Here is a 19,554-nt window from a genome sequence, read left to right on the forward strand (position 1 = left end):
CATATACATAAAATAAAAATGAACAAATCTTTTTAAAAAGACATATACCCAAATATCTCCATATCCTACCATAGAGATTTATGAATTGTTCTTCTATTCATAATAGCAATGAAACAGGTAACAGCCTAGACATCAATCAACAGATAAATGATGAAATTTTACATAAACACTGGTATTGTTCAGCTATAAAGAAAAATAAAATTTGCAGAAAAATGGATGGACCTGGAAAGTATATCAAGGAAAGTGATCCAAACTCAGGAAGCTCACCTGCTCTCCCTCACCAGTGGATCTTACGCCTTTACGTGCATGTGTCTCTACATAAAAGAAGGAAGTGAAAATGCAGCATAACATTTAGAAAAGAGCCCAGGAGAGAGGAATGCTAAGTGATGAGGAAGGACAGAGTGCAGGCAAGAGAGGATGAGTCACGTGAGGATAGAAAGCTAACAGATTTCTACTGTCAACTCCATTGGACATATTTTTTTTTTTTTTTAGTAGATACATGTATTTCACTTTCTGTGCATTGATGTAGCAATAACCATGTTTGCATCCCAAAATAATAGATGTGATAGTCCTTTGAGGCAGTGTTATAAAGGTGAGTATATATACATTTTGGTTTCACTGACCATTAGTACAACAAACATTTGGGCCACTTTTCATATATTAAACACTGGGGAAAGAGCACTAATTATAATCACTCTATCACATGTCCTTAACTCAGAATAATCTCAAAATGTAACAAGGCAATTATTGTTATTAATATTATTATTAGAGTCTTTATTTTCAAATGACAAAATTAAATCTTGAACATTTACATTACATTCAATTTTCCTTACATATAACGAGGCCAAGTCTTAGACATAGGTCTCCTAATTCCAAGTCTAGTGTGCCTTTTGATCATGTACTCTAGGTGGTGATAAGCATGGCTTCTTCAACTCTTTAGTCATTTCTATGCCTAGCCCGTGTAACCTGATCTTTCCCTGTCTGAAATTCCTTAAGAGTGACTAAGCTTGTAGAGGTGTTGTGGTTATGATTATATATGACAGGCCACCTTATGGACCTACTGTTAAATTAGTTGCTAAGAATGTTTGTGTAACACTACCAAGAAAATCCTCATTCACAATGTGAATGGTCAAGAATAAAGTTTTTGTGCTGGTAAAATGGCTGAACAAGTAAAGGCCCTTGCAATGTAAGCCAGCTGACCCAAGTTCAGTCCCCTGAATCCATGTACAGGTAGAAGGAAAGAATCGGAGCCCACAAAGTTTTCCTCTGATATTTACATATATGCCCTAGCATACATGCAAGCAAGCATTGCTTGCACACACACACACACAATAAATATTTTTACAATAATAATTAAATTTCTAATTATCAGAAAACCATCCTAAAATCCCCCAAAGAAAAACAGACACACAAAAAAAGATGTATAACATGCAGGTTTATAAAATTATAAATCAGACATCCTGTTGCTCACATCAATTTAACAAAATCACAAGATTATCTGCCAATTCCTCAGAACCCTTCTACTAAATTCATGATTACTAAAGGCCAGAATAATTGCATGTCCTAAACCCTGCTTCTTGCCCTTTCATTAGACTCTACTCTAAACTGTGGAATACAGACATGGGTTCTGTGCTTTTGACTGGCTCACGCTAAAGGGCACTGGCTGGCCATGGAGCCTGATGAAGTCTTGGGACACAGAAGGGTCTTTTTTCTTTTGGACTTTATCAAATGTAGAGCAGGCAATTTATTTTGAGCCAGAAAAATAAAATATAATCTTGGGCCATCTGGTTCTGTAACACTCTATATTTGTTTAGAAAGGTCACGGTTGTCAAGTTATTGAATGTTATCTCTGGAATTGACAGGAAGAAGGGAGGTTTTGAAAGTAAGCCAAGAATATTAAAGCACCGGATATTAATGTGTAAAATTGTAAATTAGTATTTAAAAGGTTGGTCATCAGTGATAAACAGACCACAGTTCAAATCCAAGCTTCACCTCCTTGAAATGACCTGAGGCGTGTCACCAGATCTCTTAATCCAATGTTCCCATCTATAAAATCTAAATAACAGTACCCTGGTGGACAGACACAGACACAGACACATAAAGTATGAAGACACATGCATATACATAATTAGCTTACAATTACTACTCAAACTATAATCATTAACTTCACTATAACTCTGTTGTAATTTTCGTTAGTTTTCTGACATTAAATGTTTATATTTACTTAATGTATTGTGTGTGTGTGTGTGTGTGTGTGTGTGTGTTCGTGTGTATGCCCATGTCTCAATTACCTTCTACTGTTCATTTGATACATCTGAGTCATCTAAGAAGAAAGTCTTAATTAAGGGACTGACTCAATCAGACTGGCCTATGGGCATGTCATTAGTAAACTGTCTTAATTTTCACTAATGTACGAGTGTTTCTAGTGAACTGTCTTAATTTTAACTGATATAGAAAAAAGCCCAGCTCACTGTGTGTAGTACCAATCCTAGACAGGTGGTCCTGAACAGTTAAGCAACCAAGCTAAATATGTGCCAGAGGGCAAGCAATGTTCCTCCAAGGTTTCTGCTTTAGCTTCTAGATTGAGTTCCCACCCTGACTTCCCTCACTGATGGACTGCATCCTAGAAGTATTAGCCAAATAAATCCTTTCCTCCCCTAAGTTGCTTTAAGTCTGTGTTTTATCAGAGCAACCAGATGAAGCTAGAACACGAAGCATGTGCATAGAAGTCAGGAGACAACAGGCAGGAGTCTGACCTCTCCTTCTACAACATGGATTTCAGGGATCAAACTTAAAAAAAGAGTCAGGCTTGGCAGCAGGCACCCTTACCAGCTGAGCTAACTTGCCAGCCTGATATGTCTGATATTAATTTTTTTATTACCACTATAAACACTTCTCCAGAGAGCAAAAGAGAATTCAAATACAAAATCATGGCTTATACTTTGAATATAATCATATGGGTTTGGAGTCTATACTTAATAAAACACAATCAAACAAAAAAACTTTCATTTTAAAAAGGGTAAAGAAAAATATCAGCTCTACAAAAACTCCATCCAACAACTTTCATGTTGCTAAAGAACAGTATTTTCAACTCATCAGGCCAATCTATGACTCTTTTCTCGCATGTTTCCCCAACATTGAAACAAGCTTAAGGGCTGGGCAAAGGCTGTACTCCTGGGCCAAGAAAGGCTTTCATCTCTCCCTTCTTTAAATTATCAGCTGCTACAAAGTCCCCTGCTTGGATTTCTAATACTTCTCCCCATGAACTGCTGAGTTCTCTAATTCATTCATAATACTGACTTCGAATTATTAAAAACAGGTTTTAATCCCTGGAACCTAAAAAAAAAAAAATCTAAAACACATGCACTGGACTAGACAAATGAGCCAAAGAAACGCATATACCTAATAGACACATAGTTGAAGAGCAGTTGATCAACCTTTATCTACCCAAATGGGGTATAACCTCACACCCACCATTTCCTGTCTAACCACACTGACATGCCACAGAAAAATTCAGACCCTACATTCTTTTTTCAGTTAGCACCTCAAGTTTGATCCCAGATGCTCACATGTGTGTTCAAGCAGAACAGTCATACTTGCTTCTAAACCTTTGGGAACCTTGTTTTATAAATTCTTACCTTTCCTATACAAATTCAAGAAACAAAGCATAAAACTAGACTTCTTATAAACACATGATTGTAGATCCTTTTGGAGCTACAGTACAAGAAAAGGTTCTTGGTCACAATCAAAATAGTTCATTTATACCTTAAATTAAAACACTGAGAATGTATGTTTTATTTTTATACTATTGTATCTAGATTTTTTTTTTTTACTTATTGTTCAAACAGGGAACAATATTAGCTCCAATATTCTACTGTTGAGTCAGGAAACAGCAAAATATTAGCAAATATTGTAGGAAGACCATTAAAAATAATAATGTTCCTTAGAAAATAAAAAATGCTAATTTGAGCATTAGGATAATACTCTGAATGACAGCTAAGGTGGTTCCTGTTTCACAGCACTTTGGGATACAAAATTATGTATCCACTATGCATTTTATGTCATAATTTTTTAAAAATCTATTGAAAAATATCTCATAAACTACTGATCAATGAGCCAATAAGCTCCATGGATAACATTTCTCTTTAGCAATTATCTCAGCATATTATTTAACATTAAAATACATACACTGCTATCACCATAAACCTTTGCTACAGCCTTGACAGGGGAGGAGACAGTACAAACCAAGACAAAGCTGCTCCCCTCTTCCACTATTGAGATTTCTGATGCAACAAACCCAAAGAATTAAAGCCTCTCCCTTCTAAGTTCTTCATTACTGTGTTAAATACTTCCTAGTATATTTTCACATACCTGTGTTGCTTCTTTTACTATATTTTTTTGAGTTACTTTCTTAGGAGTCTCCCTAAAGATTATAATTAGTATTTTTCTAAATATCCTTTTGAGGATAAAATTTATAAATATAATTTTATAAGTTTTGCTTAAGTTAACTGTAGCTTTAAGAATACTAGAAGCAAAATTATATGACATATATTTCTACATATACCTTTCATAAATCTATTGTCACTTTTACAATTGTTCTTTATTTCATGTGGCATCTTGTGATCTTTTATTTGAAGCATTGGGACTCCCTTTACAGTTTCTTATAGAGGTCTTTTGGTGACAAACTCTTCTAGGTTTTGCTTATTTGGAAAGGTATTCTATTTTGTTCTAAGAGTTTGGCTAGACACAAAACTTCTGGTCAACAGTCATTTCCATTCAATGATGAAATGTCTTCTAACCTAAGTACTGTAACTTGGCTGTCAATCTTCCTAAGGGCTTACTAAGGGAGTGAGAGATGCTTCTTCCCCAGCTACAATCAATGCCTTTCTGCCATTCTTTCATAAATGTAAATGGTATCTAGATATGGGTATCTTGGCATTTAACCTACTCAGATTATCCTGAACTTCTTAAATGTGTAAATTAATATATTTTAGCTCACTTGGAAAGTTTTCTGTTAATTGTTTCTTCAAATATTATTTCTAGCTTTCTTCTAAACCTGTAGTGAGAATTGTGGTTTTTTTTTAAAACAAAAAATATTTAAGAATAGGTTTTCATTATTTCATGTGTGGGATATGGAACTGTTTCAGATTGTCCCCTGCAGCTATAATTTTCCTCATGCTCTAGGAGGGCAATTTTGCCAGCTGCAGATAGTTCCTGTGACTGTGTGTTTGGAATTCTTGGGACTATTCAGAGGGTATATAGATGTTAGGGCCCCAAAAGGCAGTGTGGGTTGTTGGTTGGTTGTTGGTTGCTGGTTGCTGTTGGTTGTGGTTTGTTAAGTAGTCATGAACAGTGAAGATCAAACTTGCCCCAAGAAACTTGACCCCCTTAATCAGTAGGAAGTAGTCTAATGATAACCTCACATCATTTCCCCTCTATCCTTTTTTTTTCTCTCTTTATCTCTCCTACCTAGTGTTAGGGAGTTAGGAAGAAAAAGGATAAAAAGAAGAAAGAACCCACAAAGTAGCAAAAGAACATCTCATAAAGCTCTGTTTATGCCTACATTGGTATATGCAATCATGTCTCTTGTGTCTCTTTTTCCTATCTTTTTTTTTGGGGGGAGGGGGGTCTTCTTACACAAGATAGTCTCTGTGACCAATCGCCAAGCTGATTACTTACTCTGCTGGCTCATGTATGCTGTTGAGTCCCTCTGGTAACTCATTTGCTATGCTTTTAAATTCCAGAATACCTGTGTGTCTCTTTTTAAAGTCTATACCATCATTGCAGTCTCTCTTTGATGAAACATCATTTTCTTCCTTTTTAGTCCTTCAGACATTTTTCACTAAGTTCTTTGAGGTTTCACATTTATAACAGGTAACTTTACAAATCTTAGAAAATATCTGTATGTCCATAACTGGGCATAGTAAAGCATGCCTACAATCCCAGAACTCTGGAGACATACATAAGGAGATGGCTTTAAGTTCCAGTCCAACCTATTCCATACAATAAGATCCAAGCCAGCCAAGATTGCATCAATTACGACAAATGTGGACTGGCAAAAAACAGCTTTCTGTTGGCAGCTTTTGTTTAGCTGTTTCATTTTGTCCTGTATACGATATTTCCTCTGACAAGGCTGTACTCAGAGTCCAGAACGTTAACAGGTATCCAATGCATGCATGGTCCAGAAAACTCCAATTCAACCAAAGCAAAATGATATGACAATCAAAATTAACTGGACACCACAAAGCCCCCTTCATTCACGAAATGCATGGAAGGAAAATGCAACAAAATGGCTCACCCTACTCACACAGGACTCACCCCTGCATCTAATTATCATAAGCAAGTAGTCTTTCATTATTGCCATGTCTATTGCTCTAGCAGTAATATTAAATAAACTTTTATTCTTGTATAAAGGGTAAATTCTTTCACCATTTGATAAATTACCTGACATATTTCATATTTCTTTGAAGTTTAAATATTTTGCTTAAAACTGGACATTTTATGAAGCATTATTTTAACACACCGATATAGGAATCCTGGAGGCACTGTCCTCCCAATGTACCTGGTTTTTGTTTTGCTTTGTTTTGTTTTCCAAATGTTACCTAACTTAGCACTTTCAAGAACTATTTTACATTTTGGATTACCTGCATATGGCCACCAACTTTTCTGCTTTTCTTATGATTTTAGTTTGTAAGCAAGGCTTACAAGTGGTCACCCTGATGTCACTATAATATAGTGTTCAATGACTGTTCAGAGGATTTCAACTGCCACAGCTATGTATGTTCCAACCTTTGGGAAAGGTTCTTTATGAAGTGCCAACTCCAGCTTTCAAGGGCTTATTTAAAAAGTTCTTGCTTTCACTTCTTAATGACACAGAGCCTTAAGGGGACATTTTTAGATCTTTCCTAGGCAATACCACAGTCTTATGTGTTAAGCATACTTTTACATATCTAAAAACACATCAGCACTTTCTAATGTTTCTCTGACTGGCCAGTTCTCCAGGACTTCCTTTAAAATTCCCAACCAGGCTCTGGTTTGTACCAAATGAAGTTATAGCCTTCAACAGCAGTGCTCTTGCCAAGGTTTGCTATTGTCTCTGTAATGCCCTGGAGAAAGAGCTTTTTCTTTCTCCAAGCACAGCTCGAAGTCAACCACCTAGCCAAGTGTTCTCTGAGAACAGTTCTCCCAGGGAGTTGCAAGTTCAGACAAAGTACTAACTATGCTCTCGGGGTGGAGATTAATTTTAATGGAGCTCCAAAAGCAGCAAGATTCATATTCTCCTTTTCTCTTCTTCCCCCTCATTCAAACCTACTTAGGTGACAGGTTTTAGCTATGTCACCAGGGTGGAGAAGAAGGGAAATGGAAGTATCAAGTTCCACAGACTTCATGCTTCAAAGGTTCCGTCGGTCACTTTCTCTTGGGCAGTCATTTTGGTTTACAGTACTTTCTCCAGTGTTGTAGATTATCAGAATCCTGAAGGCAGCTTGATTTTCATTATTTTACTCATTTTTTTTTTTTTTGCTTTTTTTTTATTCCATTCTTCATCAATATGGGAGTTAACCATACTCTAAATTTTAAAACTTGCCTTTGGTCTTGGGAATTCTGGCTATAAATTTTACTTCACTCTTATCAATCAGAACAAATTATTGGATAAATTTTATTAAAGTGTTGAAAAGAAAAAACAAAAACCTGTTTTCCAAGAAAGTAAAAACAGGTCCCTGAACAAAGCTTTATCTTACTGCATCTTTTTTTTTTCTATTAAAATAAAGGTAGTTTGGGGTCTTGTGTTGGTCCTGGCCTCCCAAATTCTTTCTATAAAGCTGAAAAGGCTCAGTGAAAAGGAAAGACTGTTCCATCTTACCTAACTTGGCAAATCAATTCAACTGTGACAGGAAGAAATTTAAACACACACACACACACACACCACGTACACACGGGGGTGGGAGGGAGGTAGGGAGGGAGAGAGGGAAGGAGAGAGAAAGGGAGAAAGAGGGGAGGAGGGAGGGAGAGATTGAGATATCTCTCAATAGTAAGGAGTATTAAGAGGAGAGAACAGACCTAAACACAGTAAATAGCCCTATAAGAGACAATGCAGAACTCCAGAACAAAGGCAACAAACCCTAGATCTGTTTACAGGCAGCTCTCCTTCCCAAGACTGCTCTGAAGAGATTCCGTATAGAAAAGGGTTTTCTACAGATTAATACAAATTTGATCAAACTTGTGAAGCCAAATAAAAACTAATTCTGAAAAATAATTATTCATCTACTATTATTTCTGTTAATATTATGCTTATATAATCCACATTAAGATCAAAACTATCCAAGTAGGACAAAAAAATTCAACACCCGTTCAAGAATGTTTTCAGGTATTATTTCTGTTGTGACAACAAACTAAACCAAAACTAACTCAAAATAATTCTCAGTTTCTATTCTACAGTTACTCTTGGGGCAGAGCTCAGAGAGGTTCTAGCTAACGAGTGATCATGTGACTGCTTCCCACTTGTAGGTGAGGCTTGGGTAGGCCTAAGAGACTGAGGTAGCTAGCTAGGCTTTGCTCTCCAGGTGCTTTTCCCAACCCTCCCTTTCCACTGGCCCAACCTTCCACATGATCTTTGTAGAAGGCCAGTGAAATTTGTTACAAGATTCAGTCTCTTAGAAACAAAGAGTGAAGCTGCCAGACCCTCCTACAGCTTACATACAGACCTGGAAGACATTGAATTCTATGTTCTATTGTGAAATACTCTTTTACATATTTGTTAAAGCTCAAATGGAAAGGAAAAGGACTCTGCATGACCTGAATATCAGCAATGTACCAACTACAGCAACATTCGAGCCACTAAGACCATTAGGGTGATTGGAATGAAAACAAATATTAAAAAATCTGGAATTGGTAACGCTGAAAAAAGGACAACAATTATAATTGGACTCTATACTCTGTTCCTTCCCAGTAAGGGTCAATGTAGGTTCAGTTAAAAATGTAATTATAAATGAAACTTGATAAATCACTCATAAGCCAAACAACCATGAACAAGTCAGATATCAGCCCTTCATTTATATACTAGGCAAAATTCTATATGCCCTATTTTACAGGAAATGTAATATAAACAAGCCAAAAAATGCTTTCAAAAGCATAGATGTGTAGAAATATAAGAAAGTAGTATTTTCCTAAGAAAATGCTAAATTCATTCAATCTAGATAGACTCCATTCTAACAATAAAGTATAATCATAATCATCTCATGTCAAATGTTATATTATTTGCTAAAGTCACACCAAATTTTACTACAAATAATCAAGACTACTAGAACTTGTCCAATTTTATATCAAGTAGTAAGTAGAAAAACCATCTTTAATCTTTAAAACTATAATAGACTCTCAATAAATATTTGTCCACTACACTAAAAAGCATAAAGGTAACTAAATTTCACCTATAAAGGTATTCTCCTTTTTTCATAACCATATTTTATATACATCTATTAAAACTAAAATCACAGTGCTTGAATATGAAATGTTCCCCCATAGACTCTTGTTTGAACATTTGATCCTCATTTGAAATTACTGATCAGGAAAGTTGTGGCCCCTTTAGGAGGCGGACCCTCACTGACTGGATGAGTCACAGAATTTAGTGGGTCACAGATTGAAATGGGTCAGTGCACATGGGACTTACAAAGCTATATAGGACACACTTGTGGTTCACTCTACACTTCCTGTGTGTGGCTGCAGTGTGACTAAACAGCCTCTTGCTACTGTCACTGTGTGTTCCATGCCTGATTCTATGAGGGACCATATCCCTCTGGAACTGAAAGCTAAAATAAACCCTCCTATAAATTACTCTTTTCAAGGTATTTTATCACAACAGAAGAGTAACTAAGACCAAAACTATTAAAAATGGGGTTGCTTCCCTGATAAACTTAACCATGTAGGTCTTAAGTCTCAAAAAAAAAAAAAAAAAAAAAAAAAAAAAAAAAAAAAAAAAAAAAAAAAAAAAGTAAAGACTGGAACTAAAAGAAATGCAGGGACAAAAATGGAATAGAGATTGAAGGAAAGGCCATACAGTGACCACCCCAACTTGAGATCCATTCCAAGCACAGGCACTCAACCCTGACACTATTACTGATGTCATGTTGTGCCTGTCCTCTGAGAGACTCTATCAGCAGCTGACTGAGACAGATACAGATACTTACAGCCACCTATTGGACGGAGGTCAGGGACCCTATGGAAGAGTCAGGGGAAGGACTGAAGGAGCTGAAGGGTATGGAAACCCCATAGGAAGAACAACAGTATTCTGAGCTCCTAGAAACTACCAACGAACACACATTGGCTGGTCCCTAACCCCATCACATATGTAGCAGAGGACTGCCTTGTCTAGCCTCAGTGGGAGAGAAAGGGCCCAATCCTGTAGAGACTTGATGCCCCAGGATAGGGGGAGGAGGAGATAAGGTGGGGAGAGGGGGTAAAAAGGGTGCTCCTCACCCTCTCAGAAGCAAAGGGGGGGGATGGGGTGAGGAACTCCGGGAAGGGGGACTGGGAAAGGGGGCAACATTTGGAATGTAAATAAATATAATAATAATAAAAGGGCTGGTGAGATGGCTCAGTGGTTAAGAGCACTGACTACTCTTCCAGAGGTCATGAGTTCAAATCCCAGTAACCACATGGTGGCTCAGAACCATTCATAGTGAGGTCTGATCCCCTCGTATGGGTGTTTGAAGACAGCTACAGTGTATGTTGGACCAGAGGGAAAAGGGGCAGAGTGATCAGGCTGAAGCAAAAGGGAGAAGGAAATGAGAAAATAATAATAATAATAATAATAATAATAATAATAATAATAAGTAACAAAAACAACAATAGTAGTGGTAGTAATAAAAATAATAATAGTAATAAAGAGATAAAAATTTTAGATCTTCATCAGCAGAGCTTAAACGGACTATTCTAGTTGGTGTTTTAAAGAGAAGTACAAACAAAAATGCTGACTGTAAAGGCCTGGCTCATAAAGTTTAAGAGAAAGACAGGACTCTATTGGAAACAGGGCTAGAGGGCATTGAGGTTTTATTCTGTCAAAGAATTTGCCAGTAGTCTACCAATGTCCCAAGAACCAGAGTGAAGCTGAATTCAAAAATAATGACTGAAGCTGTTTGACAGAGGAAATGTCAAGCTAGGACAATACTGAGGCTGTGCCTGGATCATTGCTCACTGCTCTCATTCAGTTCATGTACACAAAGAGAGCAATAAGTAGAGCCCCCACCCCAAAAAAAATAATGACAAAGCATTTGCAACTCTTTAAAGATATTATCATCATCAAGAAACCTTGCTCAGCACTGGAATAATAAGAAAGAGACACCGAGGGCAAGACTGCACCCAAAAAGAGGCTCAGCTTGAAAGGAACACACCTAAACTCTGAGTGCCTCAGGGCCATCTGTTCCTGAGGCAAGGAGCAATATACTTTCATCACTGCAGGCAGTGTGTCACCTTCCACATCTATAGAATGGCTTCAAGGTTGAAAGTATCCCCCACCCCTTACACTTCTAACTTGGCTGTGTGTGGTGGCCTGTAAGCATAGCCACTGAGAGGCTAAAGCAGAAAAGCTGAAAAGTTTAGGGCAATTTAAGCTACACAGGGAGTGTTCCATGCCAGCCAGGGCTAGAGAGTGTGACCCTCTCTCAAATAATAACAAAATGATGATGATGATGATGATGGTGGTGGTGGTGGTGGTGGTGGTGGTGGTGATGTCAATAAACATGTAAATACAACACACCTTTATCCCACAGGACTTTTATAAGTCATAAGTCAATTATAACATCTCAACATCATCTGGGAAAAAAACAATAAACTTACATTTACATACAACTTCACAAAGATAACAGCAGAATTTGTGTTCTTATTTATGTGCTCTTGAGACATAAGGGCCTCCTGCACAGCAAGCACATGCTCTACATGGAGTCACATCTCTAGGAACTTTTTTTTTTCCCCAGCGGTTAAAAAAATGAGCAGTTTTAATGACAATTTGGATTGCAAGTAATTAATCAGTGACAAGAAGTGCAAAGAATGAATCTATATAATGAAGCGATCATGGAATCTGGAGTTAATGTGAAGATTATAGGAGCTGAATAAGGTACTTATTGCAGTGTTTGACACACAGTATCTATTAACCATCAGTGCTCTGAAGTGTTAACTAGTTACCATGTAAGAGCAAGACTGTCAGTAATAGTTGATGGGGAGCATTGTTTCCGCCTCATTCTTGACTAATTAAGGCCTCTTCTATATTCTTTATCAAGTATTCTAAAAACATACAAAATAACATGGATTTTTAAAAATATTTTTAATCTTTATGCATATGAATGTGTGTGTGTGTCACATGAAAACCTGGTGCTGAGGAGACCAAGAGATGGAGACAGGATTCCCCGAGACAGGAGTCCCAGTCAGCTGTAAGCTGCCATGTGAGTGCCTGGAACTGGTCATGGGTCCTCTGCAAGGGCAGCATTTCTCCAGGCCCAACATGGGATTTCTTTTACATGATAAAGGAATTTCAGCACCATAATCTCAAATGCACTCACATTTTAAATCTTAATATGAAAAATAATTTACATATCTCCAAAAATTGCACATGTCATTTTTAGTCATGAGTACAGCAAGAATATAGCATTATTCTTCAAAGTAGTTGGTAGCATAATTCTAACAAAACTTGGCAGACACTTAAAGAATACACTTACTATTTAGGTGAATAACTAATCCTTTTAGTCTTGAAGACATGGTGGGATGTAAGTTACCTAACACTTGAAATATCTGTCTGGCTACTCCAAAGTTTAGGGACCTTTAAGGAGGGTCTTCTTTATGACAAAATAAAATTGCCCTTTCTATAACTTAAGCTTGTTCACATAGGTCTGGTTTTCAAAGAAATAAGTTAATTCTTTTTTATCCACATCATTAATTTTAGAAGAAAAAATCCTAACAATGAAAAAAGATAATGCAAATTACTTGGGTTACAAATTTGAGTCACTTGCACTGACAGCACACCTGTGGTGCAAACTTTTGCTCACTCCCCCTATCAAGAGCATTCTGCTGTCATTTTGGGGACCCTGTCAATCACTCCATGTCCAGAATGTACTGTGGAGAAAATCACTGAATCACATTACCTAGGGGTGTTCAGCTTAGCACATTAAGCTAAAAGCTCATTAACCACTTTCAGAAAAACAGATGTCACTGCCTTTTAGAACATAAACTCCAGACACAGATTCAAATTGTAGAATAAATTGAGTCTAAACAATTGAATTAAATTTGAGTCTAAATAGCTACTTTTAACTTGAATTTGTGTATTTTACACTTAACCCTTATTAAATTTCATTATGGTTTTGAAGAACCACTGATTTTAAGATTTCTTCTGTGTTTGTAGATAAAACATTTCATGGATTATTACAATACAGTAAGAACTAAGTGTATGTTTGTGTATCAAGAAAACCCACATTGGAACTTACATAAGAAAGACTCTACAATTCTCTGATATGAAAAAGAAATCATTCCTAGGACTTCTACCACTATTTTTGAAGATTATCATGATCTAGCACTTTCACTCTGTAAACAGAGTAGCTCATGAAAATGACCCTGTCAAAATCAGATGTAATTGCCAGGATTTGTGTGATGACACCAAGTGACACTTTAAATGCCATAAGGAACAACTACTATGCTTACTCATGTTACTTTGTACTTTAGACACTAAGTAGTTCATATAGGACTCTTATGTGTTTAGCAATTTTTTTCTACTTATATATTTTTTAAATTAGTATCTTAAAAATTATTTCAGGCCCTGATTTTTTTCAATTATTTTTATTCCCTGTAGAGTATGTAAAGTCAAGGAAATATTCATTAAGAAGGAAAGAAGGAAGAAAAAAGAAAGGAAGGAAGGAAAGGAGGGTAAGAGGGAGGGAGGGAGGGAGGGAAGGAGGGAGGGAGGGAGGGAGGGAGGGAGGGAGGGGGGGAGGGAGGGAGGGAGGGGGAAAAGAGGGAAGGACAGAGGGAAGGAGGGAAAGAGAGGAACATCAAGAGTATAAACTTTCTATTTAGATCCACAATAACCAATAAGAAAAGAGGTAGTATATATAACACTGATCACCACTTATACCAAAATAAAGAAGAACAAAAAGAGACATAGTTAGCTATTCTTAGTTTATAGACAACCATACAGAGTTGTGAATGGCTGAAATTTTGGAACACATGAGCCCATGTGAAAGAAACAAAAACAAATCTACTCTGCAGACTGAGCTCAACTTCCAGTAATCCCCATCAATGTGGTTCCTGCAGAATTGCTTTCAACTTCAAAACAATTTCAAAGTTCCTAATATGTGGAATAGAACAGAGTCATATCACACTTCACAGTTACATCATTGACATAAGAACTGCACTACTCAAATTGTGTTTCTCAATCTGTTACTGCTTCTCCATTTACAACAAGGAGCCAATGGCTACACCATAAACCAACCAGCCACAGCAAGCTCTTACAAACACTACACACACACACACACACACACAAAAAATTAAAAAGTCTATAAATTACTATATAAATTATAATTACTGAAATATATATATATATATTTGCTTCCTTTCCTTCATTCCCCTTTCCAATAACCTTATTCATTTTATTTTATTTATTTAAGAGATTAATGCTACCAAAACTAAAGAAAGTCTAAATATCAGAGCAAAATTAAAAAATGGTGTAAGGAGAGACACATAAAAGTGTTCCTTGCTTCTTTTCTTGGGATGACTTTAGGACGCTTCTTCCACTACTTACCTAAGGAAAAGATTCCACCAGCCCATTCATTGGTTTATGTACTGTATATTGCCTCTAAAAATATACTGCAACCAGGCTCTTTGCACAAATTCACATAAGCTAGTATAATGATTAGATATACAATGTCTATAGTCAGATATTCTCAGTAAGTAAAAAGAATATCAGACCGATTTGATTAACAACTGCAATAGTTGAAAAATACAAGAAAATTACCACATATCCTAGCAAACTATCTGAAAGAGCTAGTACTTTAGATACACTTTGATAAAATCATAGCTCTTAAATATAATTCCTATACATAAATGCATACTTGTGTTTCAAATCATGTTGTGAGGGCTCAGACACAAAATTAATCACCATTCTTAAAACTGTATTGTAACCTTATATCCATGATAAAAATCTTGAAAATGTACAGGGGAACTTTTGGTGCAATCTCTGGAGGACATTTACAAAACACAAGTTTGAAGGGGAGGCTACAGCATCAGAGTGTATAACTATAATCCCAGCAATTTCAGTACTTGGGAGGCTGAAACAAAGCATCTTCAGAATGAGGCCTTGTTGTCTCTGTCTCTATCTCTCTGTATGCCTCTGCTTTTCTGTATCTCTGTATCTCTGTATCTCTGTATCTCTTTGTCTCTGTGTCTCTGTCTGTCTGTCTGTCTGTCTGTCTCTCTCTCTCTCTCTCTCTGTGTGTGTGTGTGTGTGTGTGTGGTAAATACTGTATGGTATTGGTACAGAGTCAGGCGGCAGGTAGATCAATGGTACAGACTTGGTTTCTCTTTAGCTCTTGAGGAGATAGTTCTTATTTCCCTTTGGCCTTGTTCTTTAATTCACAGCCTATGCATTTACTTTTCCCAAAAACCTAAAGATTCTCCTCAGTAAGAAAGGCTAGTTAAAGAATCCAGAACTTTGATAGATTCTATTTATCAGCACATCTTTCAGTAGAAATATATAAAGGCTCATAGGTCCATGAAATGGACATGAAATGGTAGCTCTTAAAGACAAATTGAATGCTGAGTGTCGCTCAGGGATAGGCCTCTTACTTAGCCAATGGGAGATAGTAGGTCTGATCCACACTACAGAAAAAGGTAAGTACATTAGGTCTGCTGTACAGCTCAGAGCATTTGCCTAGCATGCATGAGGCCCAGAGTTCAATAACCAGCATCATATCAGGGGAAAGTAAATTACATTTAAAACCATTACAAACATTCCATTACTAGATCACCTGTGAAAAGGGAAATCATATAATTACTTGAAGATACCAATTATAATTGTTTGAATTTCATTTAAAAAAAGAAAATGGCACAATAATAAGGTTTTATCAACCTTGATAAACTGATCATTGAATTCCAACAATTTGGGGTTGTAAGAAAATACACTGAATGTAAACAAAACTCAAGAGCAATGTCTATCTTATAAGTACTCAGACACAAAGCCTATCCCTCCAGATAAGCTTCCCATTCACTACACATCTATCTCAGCTCATTTCACATTTCTGAATGCCAAAGGAAGGCCTCCTTCTAATGGTATTTTTTTTGCAATGAAAGCAAAGGTTCCCATAACCAAACTGTAGTAACCAAGCCATTATTGAATGGAGGAATTATGACATCGTCAGAAGCATTATAGCTAATTACTCGCCAAATAGTTAAGATCCACTGATCCAAGTGCCATTGTGCCATTATCTGAATTTCAATAAAATGACTGCTGTTTTTCTACTCTTAAGTAGATTGTAATATGTGCATGGTGTCTGGTAACATAACTAGTTTAGAAATGCAGGGAATATATACAACTCTTTGGTTCATTTTAGGATACCTGATCCAGACATTATAGAGGTTGATACATGGGAACCAAAGCCATATGAGAAGACTACATCTTCTACTTTTGATCTCACTAAATTCCTCTAAGCCTAAAAAGTACTTGATGGTGTCAAATACAGGGATATGAATGCTTTCTCATTGCTTTCTTATAAATTCTGGGTGATAGCTATATGACTTTTAAATACAGCATCCTTTATTCCTACCTGAGACAGCTGGAGGTGACAGAGGGGGTAGGTGATAGACATCAGAGAGAAGTTCTCTTATAGTTTCCATAGCACCACGGATAAACAGGTCTCCTGAAGCATTTAAAAGAATTACATAACACAATCTAATAATGTTTCTAATACATATATAGTTGTGAAAGACTATACAGCTCCTCACCATATTAACTGTTCAACACCAAAAAAGGAAAAGCACATTCCAAAATTTAAATATCCACTTTTGAAAAATACTTCAGACTTGAGATTCTATATTTGACAGTCAAGTGTATATACTACAATTTGTATCCCACATGGGTAATAGATGACATGTGATCAATTTATCCCTAGTCTTTCCACCAGCCAAACTCAAGGGACTTTTTCATAAAATGTCAGAACTACCAAAAGCTCAAACATGCTTAAAAACAAAATATCAGATTAAGATAAAACAATCTTTTAAATATCTCAAAACTGTTGATTATTTTAAATCACTGCATATGTCTCAATTATTTAAAAGTACTCTTTGTATAACTAAATCTCTTGTTTCTTATTAAGCAAAAAAAAAGAGATATTGCATCTATTTTACAGGGAGCAAATGTAAATATGTCTTAATGAACTAGAATTCAAAGAACAAAAATATTTTAATTATTGGAAAAATGTAGAATAAAAAAATAAAATAAAAAAAGGAAAAATAAAATGGGATTTTTTTGAATGTGTACTTCACAATGTGAAAAGAACAACGCTGAAAAGCATTCTGCTAACTTTCTGTATTTAAGGAAATAAAAAGGAGAAAAGATTAACAGAAAATATATATTAGCTCAAATCTTAAATAGGATTTCTTGGAAATAAGGAAGCAAAGCAAACAAATCATAAAGCTGAAAAAAGTAGCAAAAAAAACATACAATAATCAACTTTATAGAAAAAAATTCAAAACAAGATCTTACTGTGTAGACTAGCTTAGCTTCAGACTCAAAGATCAGCCTGCCCCTACCTCATGAGTGCTGGGATTAAAGTGCACAGTGGAGCCTGTATGGGTCTGACCTAAGTCCTCAGCATATATATTATGGTTCTATATAGTTGTTCTACTACTAACAGTGGGAGTGTGGGTTGTCTTTCATTCATTCGCCTGCTCTTGGGACCCTTTAATTCCTACTGGGTTGCCTTGGCCAGCTTTGATGTAAGGGTTTGTGGCCAGTCTTACTGGAACTTGCTATTCTGTGTTTAGTTGGTATCCATGGGAGGCCTGCTTTTCTGAAGGGCAAGGGAGAAGGAGTGGATCTGGGGCAGAAGGAAGAGAGAACTGGGAAGAGTGGAGGGAGGGGAAACTGCAATCAAGATGTAATATATGACAGAATTTAAAAAAAAGAAAAGAAAGAAAAGTGTGTGCACAGTAATTTCCATATTTTGTTTTGTTTTTATAAAGAAATCTCTAGAAAAATAGAAAAGTTTACTTTGAAACCATTGTTCTTTATTTCTAATACAACTGTATTGTTGACTAACTTATAATAACAATGATACCACAACATACATTTATGCATCTGTTTAAACCTGTTCAGACTGGTTTTGCTGGCCTAAAATGTGGTCCATGATACCCCAGATGAGTTTAGCATAGTGTGTATATTTTAGTCAACTATACACAGCAACAGTTTTCTAGCATGATTTGGTTTTGTTTTCATTTTCCTTAAAGGCAGAAGTGAATTAAGTAACAGTTGCCATAAATTTTTATATTGGTCCATTAAACTTGGAAAAGTAGCAAAGCAAACAGGCACAGCTGAGTCTATATGAACAGGTAGCAAATCTAAATACATGTATTTAGGACTAACTAAAGACAAGGCTCACAAAATAATCACAGGTGTTTTTTTATATCTAGGGAATTACAAGTTACATTCAGCAAAATGAAACAGTCTATACTAATTAATGAACCCACTCTCAAAAGAAATGGACAATTTAAACTCTACATGATCAGATATGTCTGTTGCACTATGAATGTTCTCTCAAATCAGTTTATTGTATATGTTATAAATGAAGTGACTACATGTTTCACAGTGATTTTAAGCAACATAATTAATCATACAGACTTATAATTACAGATTTTTTTTAAATCTTCTACCTACTCCTTTAATTCTAATTATTCTCTCCAAATATCCTTCCTTATGTCAACCTTGTGTAAGTCCATGCTAAATTATAGTCAGTTTATCTTTGCCGATTCCTCCTCTCCAAATAGGCTATAAACAATATCTCTGCTTGCACCAGCTGTTTCTCTATTTCCCACCACACTGTGATACAATTGCTCAGATCTTTTAAGGTATTGCAAGTTCCACAGCTACCACACTAGTTCATTGATGAAAGTTTGCCTTACCACCCATCACTTTAACATTAAGTCTAATTTATTCCTTAAGAGCCTGTTCATATTCAATAACTCAAGTAAAAGAAGCATGTTGGATACCATATATACAAAGATCCTTGCATGCAATGCACTGACACAGTACCAAGTCAACCAAATGTCCTCCCTAGTGTCCTAAGTTCTATGGTGACTTCTCAGTAATTTATTTCCCTCTTGTTATATTCTATGGTAACTTCTTACTCAGGTTAGCAATGTATGTGAAAGTGACTAGATGCTAGTAGATACAGTGGTAACGAATACAAGGTTATTTCCCATCTGTACTACACTGTTTTTCTCTACAAGCCACCAAGAACCAAGCTATCTTTTAGCCTTTTCATTCTTATGGCACTTCACAAATACAGGAAGAAGCCCTGTTGATCT

General features: G+C 36.2%; 1 protein-coding gene across 7 annotated transcripts in view; it reads right to left on the minus strand.

Annotated features, from left to right (window-relative positions):
• Rfx3 (regulatory factor X3) overlaps positions 1–19,554 on the minus strand; it is a 239,369-nt gene that overhangs the window by 195,199 nt on the left and 24,616 nt on the right. For 2 of the 7 annotated variants that reach the window (XM_076918830.1, XM_034523225.2), the window contains exon 2: positions 16,797–16,889. The exons of the other annotated variants lie outside the window; for them this stretch is intronic. In XM_076918830.1, the coding sequence (XP_076774945.1) occupies positions 16,797–16,866 (70 nt within the window). In that variant the 5' untranslated portion in view covers positions 16,867–16,889. The remainder of the gene's footprint in view (positions 1–16,796; positions 16,890–19,554) is intronic. 7 annotated transcript variants of the gene reach the window in all.

This window comes from Arvicanthis niloticus, chromosome 1 (genome assembly GCF_011762505.2).
Source record: "Arvicanthis niloticus isolate mArvNil1 chromosome 1, mArvNil1.pat.X, whole genome shotgun sequence".
In the NCBI taxonomy this organism is placed as follows: Eukaryota; Metazoa; Chordata; class Mammalia; order Rodentia; family Muridae; genus Arvicanthis; species Arvicanthis niloticus.